Below are 25,703 nucleotides of genomic sequence, written 5' to 3' on the forward strand. Positions count from 1 at the left end.
ATCAACAATGTAGGAGGGTTCCCCTTTCTCAACACCCTCTCCAGAATTTATTATTTGTGTATTTTTAATGATGGTCATTCTGACTGGTGTGAGGTGATACCTTATTTTGGTTTTGATTTACATTTCTCTAACTATTAGTGATGTTGAGTATCTTTTCATGTGCATGTTGGCCATCTATATGTCTTCTTAGTAGAAATGTCTATTTAGTTCTTCTGCCCATTTTTTTTTTATTGACAATACCTTAATTTATAAACTAGCTAAGGAGAAGGGAAAGAAATACTCAACTTTCAGTCTGTACTTTTGGCCCACGTGGCCATTACACTTTTTCTTGGTGTCAAGGTTGGATTGAAGGTATAACATGCCAAGTTACTCAGCCCTAAATCATCATCCTTACTCAACCACTATCTTGATAATTTAAGCAAATCTATTTTATCTCTTTGGGTCTAATTTTGTCTTCCCCTAAAATTAAAGTAGTAAGTTAGATGTTCAGATCAGAACATCCCAAACTGATATCTTGAGGAATTCTGTTTTGAAGGATATAAATGGGTATACACCACAATACCCTTACCCAGAGCCAGGGACTAGGGTGGATAGTGTTCTGTGTTCAAATAAATTTAGGAAACTCTGAGCCAGTTTTGCTATATGTCACCTCACTCCCTGGCAACAGCTGATTTGGACTAGGGGTAGATAACTGACCTAAACTGGACCTCAAAGAGTCTCTCTTCCAGGAATTTGGAATTTAGATCCAGAAATTCTAGTCTTTGCTGGTTCCTAGAAATGGGGATAAATAAACTCAGGGGCTATGAGTTAGTCATAGTCTTCTCTATGTACAGAAAAGTGGAGAAAGCTACTCTTCAGGTAGATGATAATGGAGCCTCAGAGACAGAAAAGATGGAGAAGTTATCTCCTGATGGATTTTGGCTTCTTTAGTTGCAGTGCAAAACTTCTATAGCCATGAAATAAACTGTCTTCTTTTTGCCCAAGTTAATTTGAGTAGGGTTGTGTTACTTGCATCCAAAATAGCGTTTACTAAGACAGAAGATTAGCACTTGGTAACTCACATATTACTGGTGATACTACAAAAAGAAAGTCTTGCAAAACATATCCTAGCTAAAGGCCCAGGGATGGGAGTTAAAGGTCCAGGTAAACAATAGAGGAGAAGAAAGCAAATTTTATATAAGTCACAATTAACTTCATCACTTACATCTTAGCACTAACTTAGTTAGTAAGCATAAAATTTATGCATAATCCCTGTTCTCAAGGATTTTACTATAACACTGCAGATTCCAAACTAATATTTATCAAAATAGATTCTTGATGGCAAGAATTGATTCTTGTGTATAGTTGATAAAGGGTCACCAGTTTTAATTAAGTGGAACAAAGTTACTACTTCCGTGATAACCATGATATAACTGGGAATGAAAAAATATTTCATTTAAAGTAGTGTCTCTTCAAATGTTACGGGTTTACTAAATTTTAAAGAGTGATTATGAGATTATCTTGTTCATGGAGATGTGTTTAAAATGCTTTGTGTCCATGTGTTTAATCTCATCCCTTTAATGGAGCCTAGCAACTTTACCTTCAGGTGATTTTTTTACCCACTGAGAGAAAGTTTCCATCTGTAGTTTTGATCTGGAAACCACTATTTTTCAAAGAATCAGGAAGGACACGGTTACACATTAAAGGATATTCAGGTGAAAAATGTAAAACTCAGCAGGAGTTTCAGACTTCAAATGGCCGTGTGTTGTGTTTTCCATAGCGTGTCATGTTGTGCTTTAATGAGTGTGACCTCTTTCCTATTTGTCATTTCTTAAGGCATATCGAGCAAGCAGTAATGGGCTTAAATTGTCTTCCGGGTGAGGCCCCTTGGGGGATCCCTCAGTGATATGTGGCTAAAAATAAGACCTGGGAGTGCCTAACTTCCCGCTGGGCAGTCTGTCAGCTCTTGCCACGCCCAGGTGCCTGGCTCTTCGTGGTGGGAAGAAAGAGCGGGCAAGGTGGTTTGGCAGATGCCAGGGCATCCCCTTGCGAGTTCTGGTGAAGAAGCTTTGAGTCCAGATCAGAACTTCAAAGCAGCAGCAGAGTCCTTCAGAACAGTGCTCATCAAATGGTTACCGTCGGGGCCAGTTTTGACTTGGCCCGCGAGGGTTCTAGTGACTTTGTCCCTGTTGCTCATTCGCAGTCGTGGGAGTCAGCGGTCTAAAGGGGAGGAGTCAGTGAACCCGGAGAATCCCTCAAGTACGGGATTCGAGGGAAACCGAGGGCATTTTTGCTGAATTTAAGTTCATATTTAAGATACTTTAAAACATTCATGTCCTTCTGATTTTGACAGTAATACATCTTCATTTTGGAATGAGGGTGGGGGCTGAAGGGTATAGGATACAAAAGATACAGGATGAATCATTTAAAATACCACCAGCCCAAGCCACCGTTTCCATTTCAGCGAATTTTCTTCTGGGCTTTTTTGCTTATATTTATGTTTAATCTTCTTGTGAGTTTCCTTAAAACTCAAAACTGTGGCAAAGCCTTTCCCACATTGCTGCAAGCTATTTGTAAATCATTCTTCTCCAAATTGGTACACCTCGATATACTGAAATTAGAACAGCTCAGCAGAAAATAAATGGCCCTCCTTGGTGTTCTGCAGTTCAGTGCAGCTATGAGTCTGGAGACCTGCAGGTGGGGAAGGCAGTTCTTCCTCCTGTCTCTTTGTCCTGCAGTCTAAATGGAGACTCGGAATCAATTTTATTAGATGAGGGAGGAAGGCTGCACCTTGTTGTAGAGCTTCCCGCCAGGGATGGTGGCATTCACCTCCTACAGGTGCTCATGGTGTGGAAGTCACTGCCGGGACAAGACACGTTGGTCAGTAACGGTCTAAACCACCACATCCAGGACGTAGCCTTAGCTCACGTTGGTAAGGGTCTGGTCGCAAACATAGTTTTTAATGACTATTCTATCATTCTGGGTTCTTGGTTGCAAAACAACACTCTAGCTAATTTAATTAATTAATTTAAAATTTAAATTAATGTAAATATGTTCATCTCTTGGAGGGCCCAAGAACCAGGCTTGAGGAATATGCAGCTAAATTACAGCACCAGGATGCTTCAGGAATTTAACTGCACCACTGACTCTGGAGGTGGGACCCTTTGTCACTGCCCCTCTGAAAGCTGGATGTCCCTCTGCCACAAGCCACGACCCTCAGTGGGATGGATTTTTTTCATGGACACCTCTTTCTTCTTGTCACTCTTTGGAGTCAAAATTTCATAAGAGTGACTCTGACTGGTGGAACATACATCTCATATCCATGCCCCAGCTGCGAGGGAAAGTGGAAAAACAAGTTGGTGACTTCTAACTTAGGAACAGAGATATTTTGCAAACATAAAGAGGCTGTTCATAAGCTCATGGGCAGGGGAAAAGTGTAACAAAGTTGAAAACAATTGTGCAATGCTTTATTGTGTAAATGTCTCACAGTAGACTTAATTTCTTGATTGTTGAAAATATGGGCCACTTAAGATATTTTTTAGTCGTCTTGATTGAGGTCTAATTTACAGACAACTGAAATGGGCCCTTTCATGAGTCCTGACCAACTCATAAAACCATGGAGGAGCCACCATATTCAAGATAAAGAATAGTTTCATCACCCTGCGAAGTCCCCTCACATGCCACCTCGTAGTCAGTCCCTCCCCCTGCCCCCAGCTGCAAGTAACCAATGGTCTCTTTTAGCCCCGTAGGTTTCCCTCCCCAGAATGTCACAGTGGGCACCCTTTTCCCACTCTGCCTAATTACTCTGAGACTCATCCAGGCTACTGCACGTGTCAGCAGCGCTGTCATTTTTGCTGTCGAGTAGAACTCTGTCACACAGAGGTACAGCTTGTGTACCCATCCACCAGCTGGGGCACGTTTGGGTCGTTGTCCAGTTTGTGACAGTTATTAATAAAGCCACTATAGCCATGGGAATACAGGTTTTTGTGTGCACAAGTGCTTCCATTTCTCTTCGGTAAACACCCAGGAATGGAATTATTGGGTTATATGGTGAAAGTATGTTTGACTTTGTAAGAAGCTGCCAACGAAGTGGACATCATTGGTGTATACATCTATCAACATTCATCAAACTGTACACTTGAAATACGTGTACTTAGCGTACTGCACAGGAACCATTCCACAATAGAGGTGTTAAAAAAATACTAAAGCGGGCAGCCCATTTTGCCTTCCCTCCAGCGCTGTGCAGGAGTCCTCACTGCAGACTCCCCGGCACTCAGCCTTTTTTCTCATTTTTGCTACTGCTAACATGTATTAAAAGTAATACTGACGCTAATCCTTGATGAAATTCCGGGACAGAAAAGAAATACAACACGGGAGCCCCAGGAAAGGGCCGCCCTCCTTCCTTTCCTCCCCTTCGCTCGGCTGTTCTCGCTCCCCGTCACCTTTCCTTATAAACTCTCATCTCCTTGAGGCCGGGGGGGAAATACGGAGTAGATGCCAGTGGAGGTAGGTAATTAGTAGTGGTTGGTTGCCTAGTCAACCCATAAAGCGTCCCACAGGAGAGCAGCTCCTTAGAAAAGAGCCAGAGAGCTGTCTTGTATCAGATTTTTATTTCTCAAAAGTCCTCGGAATTTTGAAGGACAGACAGTCTTGTACACGAAGGGAAGAAATGAGCCACCTGGAGTCCACAAGTTAGTGCCTTTAGATGCAGTTTCTCCCTGAGCCTGTTGTAACTTTGGGTAGTCTTTCAATCTCCCTAGCTTCTGGATTTGTCCTTGGTATTGAACCTGCTCGTCCAGGTTGTGATTTGGCTCAGTTCCCCGCTCCCGCCCTGTTACTTATCCAATGTCTTCTCCCCCCTTGAAGGACTCTTAGCACCACAGTCACTAAGCCCCCTGGCTTCAGAGCTGCTGCTGTCAGCATTCAGACTCTTGCTGTTGCCTTCAGACCCAGTCGTTTCTTCCTGTCTCCACCTAACCCTTGCCCGAGTGCCTGGGGCTTGGAGTTACTGATGACTTGGGTGGAAACACCGATGTAAATCCATCTATGGATGCCCTAAAGCCAGGAGGAGAGCCAGTACAGCTGGGTGACAGAACTAGGACCAAGAATATTTCCATAGGTTGGAACAAAGAACTGAATGTAACAAGGTAAACTGCAGCCAAATGAGGTTCTGAACTGAGTTTTAAAACTCAGCTGCACAAGCACGAGGTGGGAAGTCATGAATTAGTTCTGCCACACATGGAAATGACATGAGGGTTAAGCAGACGATGTTTCATATGAGTCACTGGAGTCGTGTGGTCAGTGGGACTGCCAAAAACAACTGAATGTGGGCTGAGGCTACATTACCAGACACAGAGTGAATGGGTCAAAATGGACATGATCTCATTTTGTGCCATCAGTCAGACCGCACTTGGAGTATCAGGTTCAGTTTGGGGTCACGCACCCTAAGGCAGACCAACTGGAGGGTATCCACCCACCGTCACCGCCATCACAGTCTGGTTTCTGTCTTACCAAGCTCCTGGGGCCTTCCTGCAAGCCCGTGGGCATGTTTCCTGCCCTGTCCTATTTGACCTTGCTGCTGTATCTGCGCATAGGCCACTCTTTCCTTCCCCAAGTTGTCTTCTCCTTTGGTTTCTTGTCATTATACCCTTTTATTTTTTTTAACTGTTTATCTGACCACAACCTTGTCTCCTTCTGCTCCACAAATATGGATGCTCCCTACCTTTCCTAGCCCACTTTTCTTCTATACATTCTCTAGGGGAGATCCTGTCCATTGTTGTAGTTTCAACTACCAAGTATACCATTGACTCCCAAATCCCTTTTCTAGACTTGATCTTTTTTCAGCTCTTGTTCTATATATCCTCTTTTTTTTTCCTTTTGGTGAAAATATTTGATCAATAAATGCCCAGAAGACAATAAAGAGATCTCTAAGGGGAATAATAAAAATGCCAAAAGGAGATAGATCTTCCTGTGTAGGACATTTCTAGTAGAGATTATTTGCAATCTGGGAGCCCTTCTAGATATTTAACCATTAAAGCTCTTGTTTTGCCTGAATCACTTTCTAGGAAGAGGCACTTCCTTGAAGGAACGGGTTCATTATGGCCTTCTCCAAGGTGGGGTCAGAGTGGAGAGGGAATGCAGGTGAGCTCCATCTTTAGAAGTAGTGGGCTGACAATCAACCATTGTCCAACAATCTCCCTCTTACCTCCTCAAGGGAGTCCAAAATGGTAGACCTGGAAACTTAAATCTAAGGATTTAACTTTAAAAAAAAAACTTTTAAAGTTTCTATTATTTTTATCCATTTATCTTCTCATAATGCTTGAAAACAAATAATTACCATTTAAAAACGATGCTCTTTGTGTCCCTTTGAAGATGACAAGGAAGGGAGGAAGTGGCCAAAGTGTGCCTGACTCTGGGCTGGGTGAGGGGAGAGAAGATTTTTGAGAGAAGGGATGCTAGGCTGTGAGGTAGAGGCTACTGAGGAAAGGGGGTGGAATTTTGAGGACCCTGCTTCAAGGAAGAAAGGGAAACCCAAGGAACTAGTCTGTACCTGAGTTGTAAAAGGACTCACAAAGGAATTCAAAGCCATATCACACAAAAAGAGGTGAATTTGGGGATATTTAGTCTGGAAAAGGGGTCTCAGTTGTTGGGAGATGTTTGAAATTCATCATGAGGAAAAGGGCTTAGAACGTTGTATATTTCCTTGATGGGATGGAAATTATATTGAGGATGGTGGTAGAGGAGGAGTGGAGAATGAGAGTCATATTTTTACTCTCTAACCATCAGAGCTGTCTGAAAATAGGATGGTCTCCTTTGAGAGATAGTGAGTTCCCCATCTCTGGAGGATAACCAATTAGCAAGAGGTGTTTAAGGGGACATGTAAGCACTCTGGATGCATTTGCACTCAGTGACCATTAGGGTATCTTCCAACCCTAGGAGTCTATGATTCTATGAATATGTTGAGTATCTAAACATGCAGGGAAAGCTCCCTCATTTCCAAAAGTTATGAGTCAAAACACATGAGAAAAACATTAAAATTTTCTTGGTGATACATAACCAAGTGCCAAAATCAATATTGTCACCATAACAGCCAAAGGAATTCAGAAAAAGAAGGCTCGAAATGATGCTGGGAGCAGATTATGAGCCCTGATATGTTCCTATGTGTTGGACAGACAAAAAAAGAAAGGACATTCTTGGTGATACAGCATACTGAAAGATATGAAGTAAAACTGTTGTAAGCCCCAAAAGCTTTATTTTCAGCTTTCATTGAAATTTTAAAAGAAAACCGTAGGTCACTAGGTACAACAATATTCTAGCAAGAAAACTGGAAGGGCAAAATCTGCACCCCAGTGTTCATAGCAGCACTATTTCCAATAGCCAAGACATGGAAACAGCCTAAATGTCCATCAACAGATGACTGGATAAAGAAGAGGTGGTATATTTATACAATGGAATACTACTCAGCCATAAAAATGACAACATAATGCCATTTGCAGCAACATGGATGTCCCTGGAGAATGTCATTCTAGGTGAAGTAGGCCAGAAAGAGAAAGAAAAATACCATATGAGATCACTCATATGTAGAATCTAAACAAACAAAAAGGAACATAAATACAAAACAGAAACAGACTCATAGACATAGAGTACAAACTTGTGGTTGCCAAGGTGGAGGGGAGGTGGGAAGGGACAGACTGGGATTTCAAAATTTGTAGATACTGACAGGCAAATACAGTATAGATAAACAAGATTATACTGTATGCACAGGGAAATATATACAAGATCTTGTGGTAGCTCACAGCAAAAAAAAATGACAATAAATATATGTATGTTCATGTATAACTGAAAAATTGTGCTCTACACTGGACTTTGATACAACATTGTAAACTGACTATAACTCAATAAAAAAAATGTAAAGAAAAAAAACTCACAGCAAAAAAAAAGTGACAATGAATATATGTATGTTCATGTATAATTGAAAAATTGTGCTCTACACTGGAATTTGACACAACATTGTAAAATGACTATAACTCAATAAAAAATGTTTAAAAAAATCTGATACAAGTACTTTTAAAATGTTACATCCTGGGGATCACATTTAACAGGAAAAGGAGAGAAATTAGGAATATTTACAAATCAGTTACCTTAGGGTTACAAAGAATATGGACTATTAACCAGGTAGGATAAAGGTTTTAAGTAAGATTTATCCTTAGTTTGTTTTGTGGCAGAAATAGACTTTCCAGATAGTTTAAAATTTTTATTTTCTTTTGCTTCCTTTTGATTTTTGAGAAGGGAAAAGAGCCTTCCTTCAAAAGTCGGTTCGTGTTTATAATTATCCCCCAAGGACTGTAACCTTTTGTGAGGATGACAATTATTTGCTGTAGACAATTGCATCTGTTACCGGCATCTGTTTGTTATAGAGAATTGTGCTTGCTTATAGGAAATTACATACTGTTGGCCACAGGTCACATTTTCTCATTCACCTTGAGATAATTAACATGTTAATCATGGTCTTGTTATAATTAATTTAAGCAGTATATGAAGTACATATTGCTAAGGGAGGGGGGTCTCTTTTAGATGTTTCTTCTGACGAGGTTTATAAGCTTAAAAATACTTTTAAACAGAAGACTTATTTTTCAAACCAATGCAAAACTCAAGAGTCTTTGATAGATCAAAGGGTTAGAGTTGGGAACGATCATGTTTTGTTCACCTAGAGCAGGACCAGAGCAGCACGTGGTGCTGGGGAAGTATGTGAGAGTGACCGTGCAGGCCGTGTGAGTGTTTATAGATAGTATCATGTGGAGGAGTACGGAGCATGGTGTTAGAGGCAAACAGGAATCATCTGAATCCTGGTGCCTTAGGCTGATTGCACTGATACCCCGGTTAATGGCTTCCCTGAGTGTGCGCCCCGTGCAGGGTGACTCTGCAGCAATTCCACCCCTGAATCTTGCCCAGCCTCGTGACTTCTTTGGCTAAGAGAATATGTCAGATGTGATGTTGCACCAGCTCTGAGTCCAGGATCTCAAGAAGTCGTCCCCCCCCCCCCGGCTCTCCTTGGCTTCTGCAACAGAAATGAGCCCAAACCAGCCTGCTGAAAGATGAGCGACCACATGGAGTAGAGCCCAGCTGTCTCAGCGATGGATAGGCGACACCAGCATACAGCCAGCCAACTCGCACACAGGTTGGGAGAGCCAGCCAGGAGCAGAAGAGCTGTCTACCCGGTGCTTGACCTGTAGGCTTCTGAGCAGTAATGAATGTTTTAATCCACCGAGTTTTGGAGTGGTTTTGTTTTGTGGCAATTACTAAATGATACTCCTGGTTCAACTAGTTACTAGCTGTGACCCTTCAGGAAGTTGCTCAACTTCTTTGAGCCTCATTTTATTCATTGTGCTTAAACGCACATTCTCTCCTTTAATCCTGACAATGACCTTGTGATGTGGGCGCTGTTATTCCCATTTTACAAACTCTTACAAAGGTTACGTGATTAACCCAAGTTCACACAGTGAGTTGACAGCCATACAATTTGCTCACATAGGACCTCAAAGCAAGTAAGCCAAGCCTATAAGCAAACTTAGTGAAGAACTCTAAACTGTGATCTGAAAGGTGGAGAAGCTCATTAATATTAAGTGTATTTCCTTACGTTGAAAAATTGAAATTTTCAGTGCAGAAAAGATAACCCACAAACTGAACGCAGGGCGGGCAGGGGCTGATTGTTTTGTTCATTACTCTATTCCCAGGGCCTGACAGAGCCCACAGCACATTAGTAGACACTGATAAATATTTTTTTGAAAAAAAATTAATCCATGAATGAATCCTGATAGTGCATGGAAAACATCATTTATTCTAAGATCTGAATCAAAAATTGAAGGGTTCAAAATTGAAGCCTCCGCCAGGCAGAAATGAAAATACCTGCGTTTTCCCTCCCGTGATCCCTGTCAAAGCACCATACAGGACCCCGACCCCCACGCGCGCGCGCTTCAGGCAGCAGCCAGAACAGCGCGGGGCAGCGAGCGGGGGTGTGGGACGCTTACCGGGAGGGGTCAGCTTTTAGCTTCAAAGTCACCTCAGTGTCTTGCAGAAATTCCCCAACACACAAACCAACTTTCCTACCCCAACAACTCCACGTGGAATTGCTGGTACAAAGAGAGCCCTCGGCATGACATATGCCTGCGCCTTTGCGTAGACACCAGAGGGAGGAGAATGTAACTCCATCTACAGACGGCCCGGACGGCATCCATAGCGGACCCGGGACGCCTGGAGAGAGTGTGCAGGGTCTGACATAAAGGGATCTGGATAAAAATTTTCTTCAGAGTGTCTGTGGGCCGCTGGATTTGGGATTTTAGTTCATGCCACAGATGAAATAAAAGAGGCAAGAAACAAAGGGCAAACAATTGGTTCGACACTCAAACCTGCACTTCCTTGCGCAGAGTCCGCAGTCGCCGCTCCTGCTGTCGGAACGCTGCTGCTTCTTTTTGAAGAACCACCATTTGCTTCCCAGTTTTCCCAACGGGACCGAGTTCCCTAAAATCAGGGTCCACGTCTCCTTCCTTGCTCATCCTCAAGAGGAAGGCTTGCCAGAAGGAAGATGCTGACCATTAATTCTTGGACATCTGCTCAGGTTTCACAGACTTCAGTACCATTCAAGGGTAAACCTTCTTAACCTTTTAGCACTGTTGACCTCATAGGGACCCCAGGAAAATCCAGTGGAGGCTGCTGTCCTGAAAACTAGGAGGTGCTTCAGAGTAGCTCGCTTGACTTGGGCGCAGCCTGGCTCTGACACTCCCTCCCAGAGGAACGGGTGCGCAGACACAGGATCAAGTCCCATCGTTAAAGCAGAACTATCTCAGTGAACTTCCCAGGGTCACAGATCCTTATTACGTGTTAAGGGCTCACCTGCAAGGACCTGTGCTCTGCTAAGGACACAAAGATTGAAGGCTGGGTCCCTGCCCCCAAGGCACCAGAAAGGCGGATGGCTGCAGCAGTGAGAGAGGATGCCCAGAGGTGAGCAAGGTGAGAGTTCAGCACAGTGGTATTGGGGGTGGGGGCGGGGGCAGGGTGGGGAAACTGGCCTGACTGGTCCTGACTCTCACAGGAAAGGTGGGAACTGGTCAGGGTGGGAAGGGAGGGATAGATAGTCTCGGGAAAGGGGAGGCTATGGCAAAGGCTGAGAGGTGTTTGAGCGGGAGTGGCTCCAAGCCTGGGAGGAGAGAAGCACTTTCGTTGACTCCTCCTGAGACTTCCATCGGTTGCATCAAAGCCACACCAAATAAGCATAACCACACTCTAAGAAAAAAAACATGCAAAAGCAGCTTCAAACCCCCCTCACCTCCAATTCCAATCTGATTATCGGCCCTGTGGAGATGTCTTGGAGAAGCAACTCTGGGCATGGTTCTTGCACACTAGAAATTTGGTATGGAAGGGCGAGAGGAAGTGGTGAAGCTTGTGCCGCACCAAGTATCCCCATCGCCGCTGGACTTGATTCTCCAATGCTTCTTCCTCTCTTGCCAGAAGCCAGTAAAGTGCAGATAAAGTTAAAGCTGAGATTACAGTCAGGAGAGGAAATAAACACCCTTTCGGGGCTCTCCCTGGCCACGTCCACGCTGAAGATTTGAGTTTACTGATACAGGGATCATGTCCACCATGTCCACCTCTGTTTCCCCAGCACCCACTAGAGCCCCTGCATTGAGAAGAGGCAGTCATTGTTTTTTGGATGGGATGAACTCATGAATGAGTGAGCAACTGTGGATACTGGTGAGTAAATATTGTTTTATTTGTAATTCTAGAAAGAATGAATGTTTTGCTCAGGGTTGCCCATTGAAAACAAATTTGTTTGAACAGCAGTTCAATTACATCAAGAGTAATTGCCCATTGCCGTGTTACAGACGTAATCAATTCCTAGAGAAATTAGCATATGCATTTTAAAAGCATAATCACGCCTGACATCAACTAACTTCCCTGTGGATTCCTTCCCGAGGACAGAAAAGGGAAAGTTCCATAACACAGCAACAGTGACTCGCCTTTCAGTCTCCGAGGACTGTTCCTCCCGTCTCAAGGATATTTGCTTAAAAGATGAAGCCAGCCCCAATTCCAAATAAATGACACCTGCACACTTCTCCAAGGACAAACATTTTATTGCAATATAGGCACTTGGCAGGGTAAATATGTGGCTAGAAAGTGTTTTAAATTTATTTGCTTTATATAATGACCAGAAAAATCAAACCACAGTGTAGATTTCTTTGTTGAAGTTGCAGACTTCAGACGGCAAATTGCAAAACCCATTTGTTTACAGTAAGAAGCCATGTGCAGCCAACTTTTTTACCTTGTGAAACTGTTATTACTTTATCAGTGATGTCTTTCTCTTCCCCAAATTATTTTTTAAACTTATTTATTTGTTTAAACCATCACTCTTTTAAATTATTTATTAGGTGGGGAGCTAATAAGGTTCATCTATTTATGTATGTTTAGAGGAGGTGCTGGGGGTTGAACCCAGGACCTTGTGCATGCTAAGCATGCGCTCTACCACTTGAGCTACATCCTCCCCTGCTCTCCCACAAACTAAAACTGCTATGTAGCATACATTCTATAGCACTTTTTATAAAGAAATAAAAATCACTGTCTGAAGGAATTGTAGAGCCCTTTGAGATCACTGTCTCCGATCTGAAGGGTTACAAAACCAGACTCGAGAATTTTGTAATGAAAGGTAGAAGATCGAGCTGGAAGGCCCGCAGTTTTTCATACTCAGCCTCTTTATAAAGTTTTTGGACAAACTGGAATCTTACCCTTGTGATCTCCAAAATGCTTCTTTTGGGGGGTGGGGGTGGGGAAAGGTTTATAATGTAAGGCACTACTGTCTCTGCTCTAAGCTGCAAAGGAAAAGATGACAAGCTAATTTTTTTCAAGGAAAATATTCTTTGTGAAAGGTCAACAGTAATACAACTGGTTAAAAGTCACAGATTTTTTTTTTGCCAAAAACCATGTCTTGAGGTTTTATGCATTTCAGACAGAGTTGCCCCTAGGAGGGATCCCCAGAGCAGCCTGCAGAGGCTTCTCCAGCTGCTCTTTTAAATCCCAGTAACCTTGTTCCAACCTGAAAACCCCTGAAACAACACAGGCAAGTCTGTATTAAAAGCAAGACAAACTCATAGTAACAGGAAGCTATACCACTCAACTTGTTTAAACGAATAAGGAAATTTGTAATGAACTTTCGTTTGCTGTTCCATCTTGCAATGGAACAATCATCTGACTTAATCTAGTGAACTTGGCTTTTGTGAAGTATGTACAGAGCAATTCTTTGTGTTCTCAGCTACTTCTTCCATGTAGTGTCCAGTCCCCTCTGGCCTATGGATGGGTAAAGGGAGGGCACTGATGTTCATCCTTCCAATGAAGGGACACCTACTCTCTTTTCGGGTTGGAAAAATCTCTTAGCCTTCCAAGGGGAGCCAGAAGTCCTGAGGTGAGCAGAGGGAGGAAGCTGGATGCCCTGGCCTGGGCTCAGCGTGGGCCAGGACCTCCTGACTTGCTTGTCATGATCCTTCCAGAGAGAAGGGCAGTTCTTGGCAAGTCTGGGCACTGCTCCTTTGGCTCCTGGCCTTACTGGGCAGTGCATCGACCATCTGGCCACCTGCCCCTTGGACTCGGGACATGATTTAAGGGAAGACTCCCCAAGGGCAGAAAACCCAAGTGGAAACACCTCCCTGCCGGACAGCAAGCCCCAGACAGCCGAGCACAGCGGTGCGGTGGGGCACCGGGTCTTACGTTTCCTGAGCCGCCCGGCACAGGCGGTTCCCTGCAGGACTCGAGTGACTTGAGAAGGCTGGGAGCCATTATTCAAGGCTGCGTGTGTTTCTAGCAGAAGTACACATGATGACTAAACCCTAGTGTCTGTCCTTGAAGAGAGGAGTCCTTGGAAGAGACAGGAAGTAAACATAACTGCAAAATTCCATGCCAGACACAAGGACATGAGTGAGCAGAGGCAGGGCCGGAACCAGGGGAGAAGCGACCTCCGCCCCCTTCCCTGTAACAAGACCCTTCACAGATGTGAGGGCCCAAACACTCTAAGGGAAGTTGGAACAACGCAGTATGAGAGTATACTGATACTGATTATTTTTTCATCCCTTATGACCTAGAAATCCACGAAATTCTCCACCTTGAGTTGGAGAGGGAGCTATTTTAAATCCTGGTTAAATGGTTAAACTATGTGACAAGTTCTTTAAAAAGCTGATATAAATTTACTTACTGATAATGATCAAAACAAGCTCTTAGGACAGGATGTGGGGATCCAATGTTACAATTTGTGGAAGGAAATTTCAAGATGTAGTGCCAGGACTAACACTTTTACAATCTGGTATTTTTCTGAAGGACAAGAGAACACATCTTTTTAATCATTCGCATGTGAGTCTATTCCACTTTTAACACTGACTGTTGAAGGTCACAGTCCATTCAGAAGATGTGTTTCTATTTCCATTAAAGCATAATTTCAGGGAGAAAGAACAGTATTTCCCACCGCAGTTTTCCAGCTCTAGGGACACAACAGGACCCAGTCTGCTGAGCAACTGAACAGATGATGTCCATTCTTGGTAACATCTTTGGAACTTAAAGGTACGTGTCTTGGGTTTCCTCTTTCTCTCTTCCTTTTTCTCCCTCTTCTTTCTCTCTTATCTTCTTTCTTTCTTTCTTTAATTCATTTTATTTATTTATTCATTCTCCTTCAGAGAACAAACCAGGACCATTTCAACGGAAAGACAGAAAGCTGTCATGGGTTGAAAATCGGCTTTTTTCTTTTAGATTAAATCCCCCTGGGCCTTTTATTTTATGCCAGACAAGCACCTTACCTTTTCTCTTTTTTTGTTTTCTTTTTCTTTCTTTCTTTCTTTTTGTTTTTTTTGATTACTGTGCCTAACACAGCACGTGACACAGAATAGCTGCTCAGACAATGTTTAATTGGTAGGCTTCATGCTTGGTAGTTTAGCTAAGCTCTTTCTCTGCCCAGTTTAAGGCTAATTGGGAATGCTTTCAGGCTTCAAATGCCAAGGAAATTTTCTTGCCTCATCTGACTTTCTCCAAAAAGTGATTAGTTAATAAGAATCAACAAGATTAATTAATAAGAAGTTGATCGCTGAATGAGTAACAGGCCCAGATGGTCCCACAGACCACAGCCTTCCTTGGCTTCTGCTCAGAGCCCCCTGAGACGTCTCAGGCTCTGTGGGGCTGCACACAGCGCGGGGTAGGGGGTATTCGGTGTTCACCCCCTTCCTTTCTTGTAGCCTGACTGTGGATGAAGCTGAGCCCTTAAGAGATGCTGAGGGTGGTGTAGTAGACGGTGAAGCTGGATTTGCAGGATACATTTGCATTCTTACAAAAAAAAAGATACTTTAAAGCCTTAAAGTGCGTTAGAAAAAAATGAGCAGGCTGTCCCTACTGTTCCCTCCGTCTTCCCTGCAGCACATCCCCTCCCTGGACCCCCTCAGCGGCCCCTCACCCCCAGCACTCCGTTACCTTTGTAATTCCTATTGAAATGCTCAAGCAATTACTTGTGGTAGAACAGCTCAATTCCATAAAGGTTTGCCTCAGTGCTTGCACCCACGTGGTTTCATTAGACGAATTAAGGAAGTACTTAATACTTTTTTTTTTTTTTTTTTTGGGTAACAACTTGGATGCCACCCCATAGCTGTATTCTCTCGCTGAGGTTCGCTACGTTGTCTCTCTCACTCCTCTGAGGGCTGGGCTGGGGGATCCTCTTTCTGTGAATCCAGGATGTCGGGACCTGGACCACTCTCCACCACCCACTGACACTCGGGAGCGCGGGCAGCCTCGTGCTCCTCCGCATCCCGGCTGCTGGCAGCCTGGGTGGGGCTGCTCCCCACTCCTGCTGCTTCCTCCGCAGAAGCCTGGCTCTCACGGGGGCTGGTCGGGGCGGAGCTGAAAACGCAGTCTTCCCGGGGCACAGCCTCAGCCTCCAGGGCGCACGCCGCCTCCCCGCCGTCAAGCGCGTCCTGTCCGGGCCCCCCGGCCTCCCCTGGCTCCGGTGCGAGGCCCGAGCCCCCGGGGCCCTCACCCAGCCCCTCACCGAGCCCCCCACAGGCCGGCTGAGGCTCTGCAAGAGCCCCCACCTCCTCGCCGCCCGCCTCGGCCTCCGGAGGGGGACGCGCGGCCTCCCTCCCGCCGACTTGGCTGTCTTCACAGCTGTCCCGGCGGGGGGCAGCTGCGTGGCTGGCCTCTGCGTCGGTCTGGGTTGTTGCCTCTTCTTTTTCAATGTCTTGGGGAGCAGGGGTCTCCTCGTTCGTGTCTTCCTCAATCTTGAGCGGGGCAGGCCCCACTGGGACCTCGACGGCCACCGTCAGCAGATCTCTGAGCTCCTTCAAGGAGCCCGAGGCAGACGTGGGCTCTTGGTCCTCGGGGGCCTCTCCAAACTCCAGCTCTGATGAGTGTGTGCTCAGGGCTCCTGCTGTGTGCTCTGCGGCCACCAGGCTCACAACAGGGTCACCCACGCCTGAAACGATGCCCTGCCCGTCCCCATCTGGGGGAGGGCTGGGAACGGGGGCAGAAAGGCTTTCTCCTTTGGCCATTGGGCTCGGGACCCCCCGCTGATTCTCCCCCCCTGGCTCCTGGAACACCTCCTCACTGGGGCTCTCACTATCCGGGACTCCTGGCAGGACGGCCGAGGCTCTCCTGGCGGGGCTGGCCTGGTTTGACCCTGCAGGGGTTTTCAGATCAGTTAAGCTGGACACGCTTTCACTGGGCAAGGCCATGTTGTCTTCAAATAAATTGTGTTTCTTCAGGACAGCAGCTTCCTTTATCACTGAGAGATACCAGAAAGCAAAACATAACATTAACACTCTGCCCTGGCCAACCTTGATTTTCTGATTTTATCCAGAAACCAAACTCCCTTCTCAGCTTTTCTGGCCATCCAAATTCCCAATTTCAAGTTCCAGCTGACATCTACCCTCTTCCAGGCAGCCTTCCCTGATGACCAGAGCCTATAAGCTTATTCCAAATGCTAGACAGCTGGAGTGCTCATTTGTTCGTTCCTTTACTCATTCATTTATCCAAACAGCACACATTTACTGGGCACCAAATATGGGAAAGGCTCTGAGACTCCAAAGATGAATAAAATGTGGCTTTTGCTTTCAGGGAGCTCAGATCTATAATAGCATCACGTGTATCACCCACGGACTCCCCCATCGTATCTCACTAGCTTCTGTATAGCTTCTGTATGTGTGGCCCTGGTTTGTCTGCCTCGCCTGAAACTCCTTTAGGGCAGGTCAGGCCTTACGTCTCACCGCTTTTACTCACAGTGCAGTCCTGCATGTGTAATGGGTGCTCAGCACCGAGCATGCAGAGAGAGCCTGGTTGACCTGCAGTGTCCAAACTGAAGGCCTGGGTGCAACCAGGTCATCCTGGAGGCCGTGAGAGGAGTGCCAACAATATTGACAAGCAGCAGCTGACATTTTTGACAACTGGCCTCCACCTTTGGCTGTGCGGGTGGCATAGGCCCGGCGGCCTCGCACCCGAGGGGGGAGCCGCTCACATCACAAATAGCATATACTACTGGGAGTGATATTCCAGCATCCTGTACCAGAGTGTCCTGCTCGAACCACATCAGCATATCGTGACAATTTTTTAACAGAGAGCAGTCAGGCGTCTGGAGGAAGGGAGCCTTTCTCCAATTCCCCCAAAGGTGCCATGGTGGACGGGCAGCTGCCTTGACTGAGCCCGCCCTTGTGCAGACACTGCATTTGTAACAGAGGACGGATCGGACTCCAGACTGGATCTGCTCCTTTAGTTTTGACCACTGCCCTGCTTTGTAGGCTCAGTCTGGTCAGCTCAGAAAGGTTTTCTGCCTGTTTCCTTTTGGGAAACAATGTTGCCTTTAGCCTGAAATACACAGGAGAACCTACTCTCGGGAGCTGGCCTTTAAGGATGTCAGCACGTCTGCGCTTATGCGGAGCTGGCAAGTTGCAAAACAGAGAATAACCTTTGCTTTGTTGGAGGTTTATAGGGACACCATGACCTGGCCCACGTGGACCGCTGCCAAGAACAAAGAATTCCTGCAGCAAGAAGTTTGCAACAACCAACCACACCCCGTCCCTTGGTTTTTTCTTTTTTATTTTTTTTTCCATAAGAGGAGCCTGTACTCTGACTGGAGCAGGATGGTTCTCCTAGACATTACTCTGCCGTCCTCTCGGTCTGCTGGCTTTCCAAATAAAGTCGCTATTCCTTGCCCCAACACCTCGTCTGCTGGTTTATTGGCCTGTTGTGCGGCGAGCAGCACGAGTCTGGACTCGGCACCACGCTGACATCTTTATACCCCTTCTCTCACCGGGCCGGCTGACTGCGACATGGGGCTTGTGCGTGGCCAGCTTCCTTTGTGCAGGGGTTACTGTGATGCTTTCTCTGGAAACCAGGTACATCTCAGGCCTACAGTGGTCAGGATCGCTCTCCATTTCAGTGTATTTCTAGCAAAGGTTTCCTCCCTGCACTGCTACCCCAAGCAAGGCCCGCCTCCACAGGATGCTGGGTGCTGGCGTCCCAAGGAGGTCATCACCCAGCGTCTCTCTGTCCGGCCGAGCGGAGGTGAGGAATGTGCTGAGGGAGCAGAGCAGCTGGGACGCCCTGCCACTGAATCACCTCCTCCAGGCTCTGGGAGCTGGTGACCTAAGATCCCTTCTTCCTTTGTTCTGTCTGGAACAGCTGGAGGAAGACAGCTGTCGATGAGACACCCTTGATTTAATCTCTCTATACCTTGGTTTTTCTCATCTGAAAAATGAAGCTTCAAACTCCCATCAGTGAGATTTTAAAGAGAAGTAACGTCTACCAGGCCAGCGGCATGTGTGCCGAGTCACGGCTGCCCAGCCAAGGGCAGCAGCCCTCCCCTGTCCTCTCTGTCTCCCCAGCTCCCCGTGCCAGTGTCCTCTTCCCCTTTCATTCCTCGTCATAAAATCTGGCTGGCCTCACGGGGTCCCATTCAGGGGTATTCCCCTCTACCCAGGGCTTTCTCCAGCACCAGGGGAACCTTCATTACCTTTCAGGGCTTCATCAAGGAGGATCTGATGTAAAATCTCCTCGTAGACATTTTCAACGTGGATCATGTTGGTGTGATCTGCGAAGATGAACTGCTCATATTTCTGAAGTTCCTGGAGAGGGAGAGGGAAGAAGGTGAAGGCACAAGGCGTGAGATGCCCGCTCACAGAGGGGCCGTGGGAAGGCTGCCCCCCCCCGGACCCCTTCCTTGGAGTGGGATGCGTTGACCGCCCCTTCCCCCAGGCACCACTCCCTGTACTGGGCACATGCTCTGTGCCCTTCCAGGGCGCAGGCACCAGAGATCCTGATCTTTTCAAGGCCTTGTCAAGGGGTCTGAAGTCCTCCTTTTTTCTGTCATAACTAAAACATTTCCTTCTTTTTTTTTTCAATGCCAACAGTACTTTACTAAGGTATAAATTACACCCAGAACAATGCACACATCTTAAAAGTGCAGCTCAATGATTTTAAATATATAAATATACCCATGTAACCATAACCCAGATCAAGACGGAGAACGTTCCCAGCATCCCCACACCCTTTTCCAGCCTACACCTCCCCGAGAGATAAGCGCGGATCTGGTGTCTGTCACAGTGGATTTGCTTTTCTTGTTCTTTAACTTTATCTAAATGGAATCATGTATTCTTCTGTGTTTGTTTTTGAGATTCATCCATGTTGCCACATGTATCAGAAGCCCCTTCCTTTTTATTGATAAGTGGTATTCATTACGCGGATAAACTAAAATTGTTTACCTATACCCCTACTGATGGATATTGACTGTTACGAACAAAACTGCTATGAACATTCCGATGCGTGATAATGTGTGGATTTAGGGCTTATTTATCTTGTGTGTATACCTAGCAGTGAGACTGCTGGGCCCTAGAGTAGATGGTATGTTTGACGCTCTTAGACTGAGACTCCTTTTCAGGTGTGGACAATCTCTAGTTACGGACACTTCAGGAATGTGCTCCTCTTTCCCTCCAGCTGGCCCAGGATGCGCTGATTCCATCTAAGGCAATCCAGGCAGCATGCGAAATTCTTCAACCCCTCCTGCTTTCCAAGGGTCTTCACATGGCTTGCCTGTTACCAGTATGAGGACAACGCAGGGATCAAACTGTGCTGAATCATATCCCAGTGATTAACTCAGTGATCCTTGCACCTGACGGTGCTGGAGGAGGGCGCCAACAGCTGGTTCTTAGGAAGCCAGAGACTTAGCAATGGGATTCGATGCCTTTTGTCTGGGGTGGGGGCACAGGATTTACAGCAGGCGATCAGAAGCCACCACATTCAGACAACTCTCAGTGCCTAGAACCTGGGGGGTCTGTAGCCCAGGACAGGATTATAGGGGGCAAGAATGGGGTTCTTATGCCTTTATAACCGCCCTAGGGAAAGCCACAGGGTTGAAGAGACATGAACTTCCATGACCCCGAGAGGGTCTGTGAGACAGGACTGACGCGCAGACCAGTGTCGCGTGGAAAGAGCACTGCCCAGGAGACTGGCCACTGCCTCGGAACAGCTGTGGGACCCTGGGCCAGCCACGCCACCTTTGCGCCTCTCTCTCCCTCTGCAAAACGAGGCACACAGGCTCATGTCCGCAACACCTGTCATCTCCCCACATGGTCTTCCACTCCTCAGCCCCCTCTTATTCATCCCGCAGGACTGGGCTAAAATACGACCTAGGGAAGTCGTCTCTGACCCCACAGGCAGAGTTGGGCAGCCTCCTGGGATCTCTGCCATCGCTCTTCTGCGTAAGGCTCCTGCTGTGAGCGCCACAAAGCATGCTGCGTGCCTGTCTCCTGCCTCGAGGCTGTGAACCCCAGGACCAGCAGGGACGCCGGCCTGGCACAGTGCCTGGGTCACATTTGATACATATTTTATACATGTTTGCTCAATAAACAAACACTGGACCTTTAAAATTTCCACCAGCTGAATAATTCTGCAGAAAGGAATCCTTTCTAAGGGCACTGATGCTGTTGTGATATGTACAACTTTACAAAACAGGTCTCCTATATTGAATTGATCAATCTGTGACATGTGTTTAATTCCCTGAGCCCATTAAGTTAGAATCCTTGAGGGTGGGTCTTGGAGAATCAAATTAAAAAAAAAAAATCTCCCAGGCAATTCTAATGTGCAGCTTGGGTTGAACACCACAGATCAAGGAAGCTGTGACTTGAACCAAGGGAAACACACTTTAGTAAATATTGTACAGCATGAGGAATAGAGCCAAAATTTTGCAATAACTGTAAATGGAAAGTAACCTTTAAAAATGGTATAAAAAAGAAATAAATAATTAGGAAAAAAAGAAATAAATAATTAGGGAAAAAACCGAATCTTCCCTGAAGCAGGTGCTCCCCTAGTTTATTTATTCTGCAAATCAAGATGTCTTTAAATTTCTTAACACCAATACAATATTCTTCATTACTGAAAATACTGGGCTTCAGTTTATTTGAAGCCAGTTTCTCTTGATTACAAAAGCACAAGAGCCTCTTACAGATTAAGAACCACTCTGTTGACGCCTGGGAAGAGGGGAGCAGACGAGAAGGGGGACTTGCCTTGCCCCTCCCCTCCCCTGGGAGGAGGTGGCTCCGAGGCCCCTGCATTGCCTTTGGGACTGGAAACAGCCACCCTAAGCAGAACGTCTACGTGGAGACGTATCCAAGGTGGGCGGGGTCATCCTTTGAGCGACTGGACTTTTCCATCCACATCAGGCAAGAGACAGTCATATAGACAGATTCTTTACTGCCCTGACTTGATCAAATCCTTTTCTATGAAAGAAATATACCCCAGAAATCGGTGTCAGGTACTAGGTATGCTCATGACTTTCCAAAGAGAAATAGCGTTTACAGAGTAAAAAAATGACCAAAGAAATTTCCACAGTAAAATAACTCACCCAAAACGTTGTAATGTTCCAATGCTTGGCGACTCTCTAAGCGGCCCCAAAGCACTTTCTAAATCCTAAAAAGCTCTGTATCATTTTTGCCAAGGAGTGGGCCTTACGAATGTCCCAGCTCACAGATCACGCAGTAGCAGCCAAAGCAGCAGTAAACCCCATTTACTGAGTGCAGGCCGTGTTAGCAGTGTGTGGGCTGGGTTCAGACTCTGGTGGTTACCAGCTCTGGGGTCCTGGCCCCGTTACTTGACCCCTCAGGTCTCCTCATTCATGCAAGGAGGATACAAATACTGCCTCCTCATAGGGCTGGCATGAGTACCACCGAGAGAATCCGTTCAGTGTTTAGCACGGAGCCCAGCCGGTGGTAAGCATTCGTCAAATGTTAACTGTACCACCCTAGTCTTCTCAGAGGCTACTGCAGAATACTACTCCCTCTGTTTTCTGGGAGATGAAATCTAGGCCAAGAGAAAGGATACGTGACTTGCCCAAGGTCCCAGAGTGGATTTGTGGGGGAGCTGGGGCTCGAACCCAGATCTCAGCCCAGCCTCACCGGCTCAGCCTGCTCTGCAGACTAGGTCACACCTCCATGATCACGGCTGCCATTGGTTGCCTAGTGTGCGTAGCAGCTTTAAACGGTTTCAGTTTCATTGATCTCAGCAAGCAGACGTTACTGGATCTAACTGAACAAATATCCTTCTGTAATCGTGTTAACTTAAGGCCTTTCCCTGGATGTGGTGGTCAAGTTTCAGAGGACAGGCTGGACCCATGAGTCACACCATAATGAGGAACACCTGGTATCCTTGGACATCCTATGCAAACCCTTAACTCGGTTCAAACTCAGATCATTACCCTTGAGCTTCTGTCTTGTCCAAAGGTCGGCAAATCCAGCCGGCTGCTTGCTTTTGTAAATAAAGTTTTATTGGAACACAGCCTGTGCCTTTGTTTATGTATTATCTGTGGTTGGCGTCTGTGCTGTAACAGCAGAACTGAATGGCTGCAACAAAAACAGCATGGCCTCGAAGCCTAAAACATCTGCTGTCCGACCATTTATGGGAGAAGTTTGCTGACCCCTCCCTGGTCATCTACTGTTTGTAAGCACATCCTGACCAAAAGTTTGCTTGAACTTCACAGGCAACAAGATTAGCCCACTGTCTTACCGGTTTGCACATGGACGCCAGGGCCTTCTGCACGGTGGGGAGTGTGATTTGAACCAGCGCCTCTTGAAATATCCTCTTCCGGACGGTGCTGCTGTCATAATCGTATTGCTGCCAGTGCAGAGGTAGAAACGTATGCCAAACAGCAACGTCACAGTCTCTTAGCCTTTGCTTAAATAAGGGACTCAACTACTGACTTCATCTCCGCTCCCCGCCCCCAGCCCACCCTCAATTTCTGAGGCCACTTGCAGTGTTTCCAAGGTTTCAGAGATCTTTCTATGCAATTCCCTCTCACTCTGGGTGGGCGTCATAACTGGTAACGACCACCCTACCCTCCCCTCTTACAGATACGGAAACCGAGGTGAGACCAGAACAGAGTGACTTCTGTGTTACAAAATTGGGGACAGAACAGGGGGATGAACCCGTCCTTTGTCACCCCGTCCTGGGTAGGTCCATGGGGGCCATGATCATCCTCCCTCCCTCGACATCCGGAAAGTGAGGCTGGTGGGCCATCATGATTTCCACACTGTGGCACGTTAACCAAAGGAGTTTAGTATCTCAACAGGAAAGACGGTGAATCGCTCTGTTGTACATGGAACATCCAAACCTAGAAGCCAGGGTTTGGTTTTAGGTGTTGCTTTAAGGGGTGGGCCACAGACAACGCGGAGCGTAGTCACAGCTGTGCGAGCAGAAAGGTCAGGCCAAATTCAGGATGGTTAAAGAGGGTTATGTTGGAGATGACAACCTGGGGCAAAATTAGAGCTCCATTCAAATGACCAAAGGCTGCCATGTGGGAGAGGGACAAGGACAAAGGGCAGAACCAGAGTTACCAGCGGCGAGAACACTGGCCTAACCCTGGGGAGCAAGTTCTTGCGGTTAAAACTGTCGATAGAAGAGAAGGCTGGTCCTGAGAGGTGTGGAGTGTGCCGACGCTGGAGGAGCCGCTGACACCGACACTGCCTTTTCTTTCTCGATGGCAGGTTCATTCTCATGTGTATTACCACCACAAATACTGCTTTTCATCTCAGTGATTTGGTTGCCAGAGTTTCCTACTGCCTGTGAGGCATTAAGATCAGACCTGAAGTTCAGGGACCCCCTCCTAGGCTCTGTGAGACTTTGAACTTCTGCTCCAAAGCCCCGTATAGGGAAAGTAGGTCATAAAAAATTCGTGGACTAGGTTTGGGGGTACTTTTAGCTCTAAGCTCCCATTGACTAGCCTGTTGAGCTTCTGTAAGTCATGTCAGATCTCAGGGACTTCGTTTCCTCATCTCTACAATATTTCTTTGCTCTCACAAGGTTTTGGGAGAATCGAAACAGTTGTTTTTTTTTTTTGGTGGGGGGGGGAAGCTTAAAAAGATGCCCTACATAGGCAAGCTCCTATTATTACAAGCATTTTGATATGTACTTATGCACGAAGCACATTTAAAACAATTTCATACAGTAGGCATCTTTTCCTTGGAGTGTTTCCTTTGCCATGAGATTTTGATTTTTCTGAAAAATTTTTCATTTAAGTGGGCTTTACTACCCTGTAAACTCTTTGAAGAAAGAGTGTGCCTTGCCTATTTTTCTATTCCACGTAATACCTATCACAATTCTTTGTTTAGTGGACAGCCAATAAATATCAAGTCCAACTGCTACTCAGCTAAGCCCAGATGTGTCACTTCTGGCAGATAAACAAGGATGCTGAGGGCCTGTGGTCCCTAAAGTAGCCACTAGATGGCAGAATCAGCACGGAAGTCAGGGGCACTGCAGCTGGATGAAAGCCACTGGTAACTCGGAGGGAAGAGGAGGGAAAAAGCTAAAAAGGGGAGGGGGGGTGCAAGTGAAAGAGAGAACTTGGTATTTTCCACTTAACAAAAGAAATGGAGGTGTCGGCGTATAGCTCAGTGGTACAGCGTGTGCCTATTAGAATGCACGAGGTCCTGGGTTCCATCCCCGGTACCCCCATTAAAAAAAAATCCTCCCCTCCCATAATAAAAAATATATAAATAAAAATTTAAAAAATAAAAAAATTGGGTCGTGTTCTTGCTTCGTGCTTCCCACAAACGAGAGAACAGTCTTACCTTTAAGACTCGGAGCTTAACCTTCTCGATGGCAACTGTGGTTTTGGGGGCCTCGCCTTGGAGATGTGGGGAGAGCAGCTGCTCAAACGTGAACACTGCGTTCTCCATTAGCTGGAAACCAAGAGCAACACAGAAACAGACCGCAGTCAGGCTGGGTCAGCACCCCCAGGTCTGCAGGGGTCTGGAGAGAAGGGAAGGGCTGAGCCTCAGAGATGACGCCCTCAGGGCAGCACCCTGGGGGTGACCCAGGGCAACAGGTCCTCAAGCTAGGAAACACACACACACACACACACAACTGTGCACGTACGTATGCGTGTATGTGTAACTTCTGATCCCTTCTCTTTCCACCCTGACCTGGAAAGCCCAAGACCGTGGGGCTGAGGAGATCACCGTCTCCGTGACCAACCCCTTCCTCTGCTCTTTGGTACCCACAGCCAGGGCTTAACCAAGTCAGGTGGGAGACCTCTCCGATTACTTTTTGGCTCCTGAGTCCTGCATCTCCACTTTCAGGGGGAGGTACACCATGCCAGCACATCTCCCGCCCCGCTTTCCAGTCTACCACCTCACTTCCCTTCCCTCCCCTGCCAGGCCGGGAAGGGAGGC

General features: G+C 46.3%; 1 protein-coding gene across 1 annotated transcript in view; it reads right to left on the reverse strand.

Annotated features, from left to right (window-relative positions):
• Window positions 1-12,086: 12,086 nt before the first annotated feature.
• The window catches only part of NIBAN1 (niban apoptosis regulator 1), a 145,895-nt gene continuing 132,278 nt past the window's right edge, over window positions 12,087-25,703 (reverse strand). Inside the window, exons 11-14 of the mRNA XM_064478085.1 lie at window positions 25,101-25,211; window positions 23,041-23,148; window positions 18,998-19,109; window positions 12,087-16,774 (exon numbers count right to left, since the gene is read on the reverse strand). Coding sequence (XP_064334155.1) covers window positions 15,681-16,774; window positions 18,998-19,109; window positions 23,041-23,148; window positions 25,101-25,211 — 1,425 coding nt within the window. The 3' untranslated portion in view covers window positions 12,087-15,680. The remainder of the gene's footprint in view (window positions 16,775-18,997; window positions 19,110-23,040; window positions 23,149-25,100; window positions 25,212-25,703) is intronic.

Source organism: Camelus dromedarius, chromosome 23 (assembly GCF_036321535.1).
Source record: "Camelus dromedarius isolate mCamDro1 chromosome 23, mCamDro1.pat, whole genome shotgun sequence".
NCBI classification, from domain to species: domain Eukaryota; kingdom Metazoa; phylum Chordata; class Mammalia; order Artiodactyla; family Camelidae; genus Camelus; species Camelus dromedarius.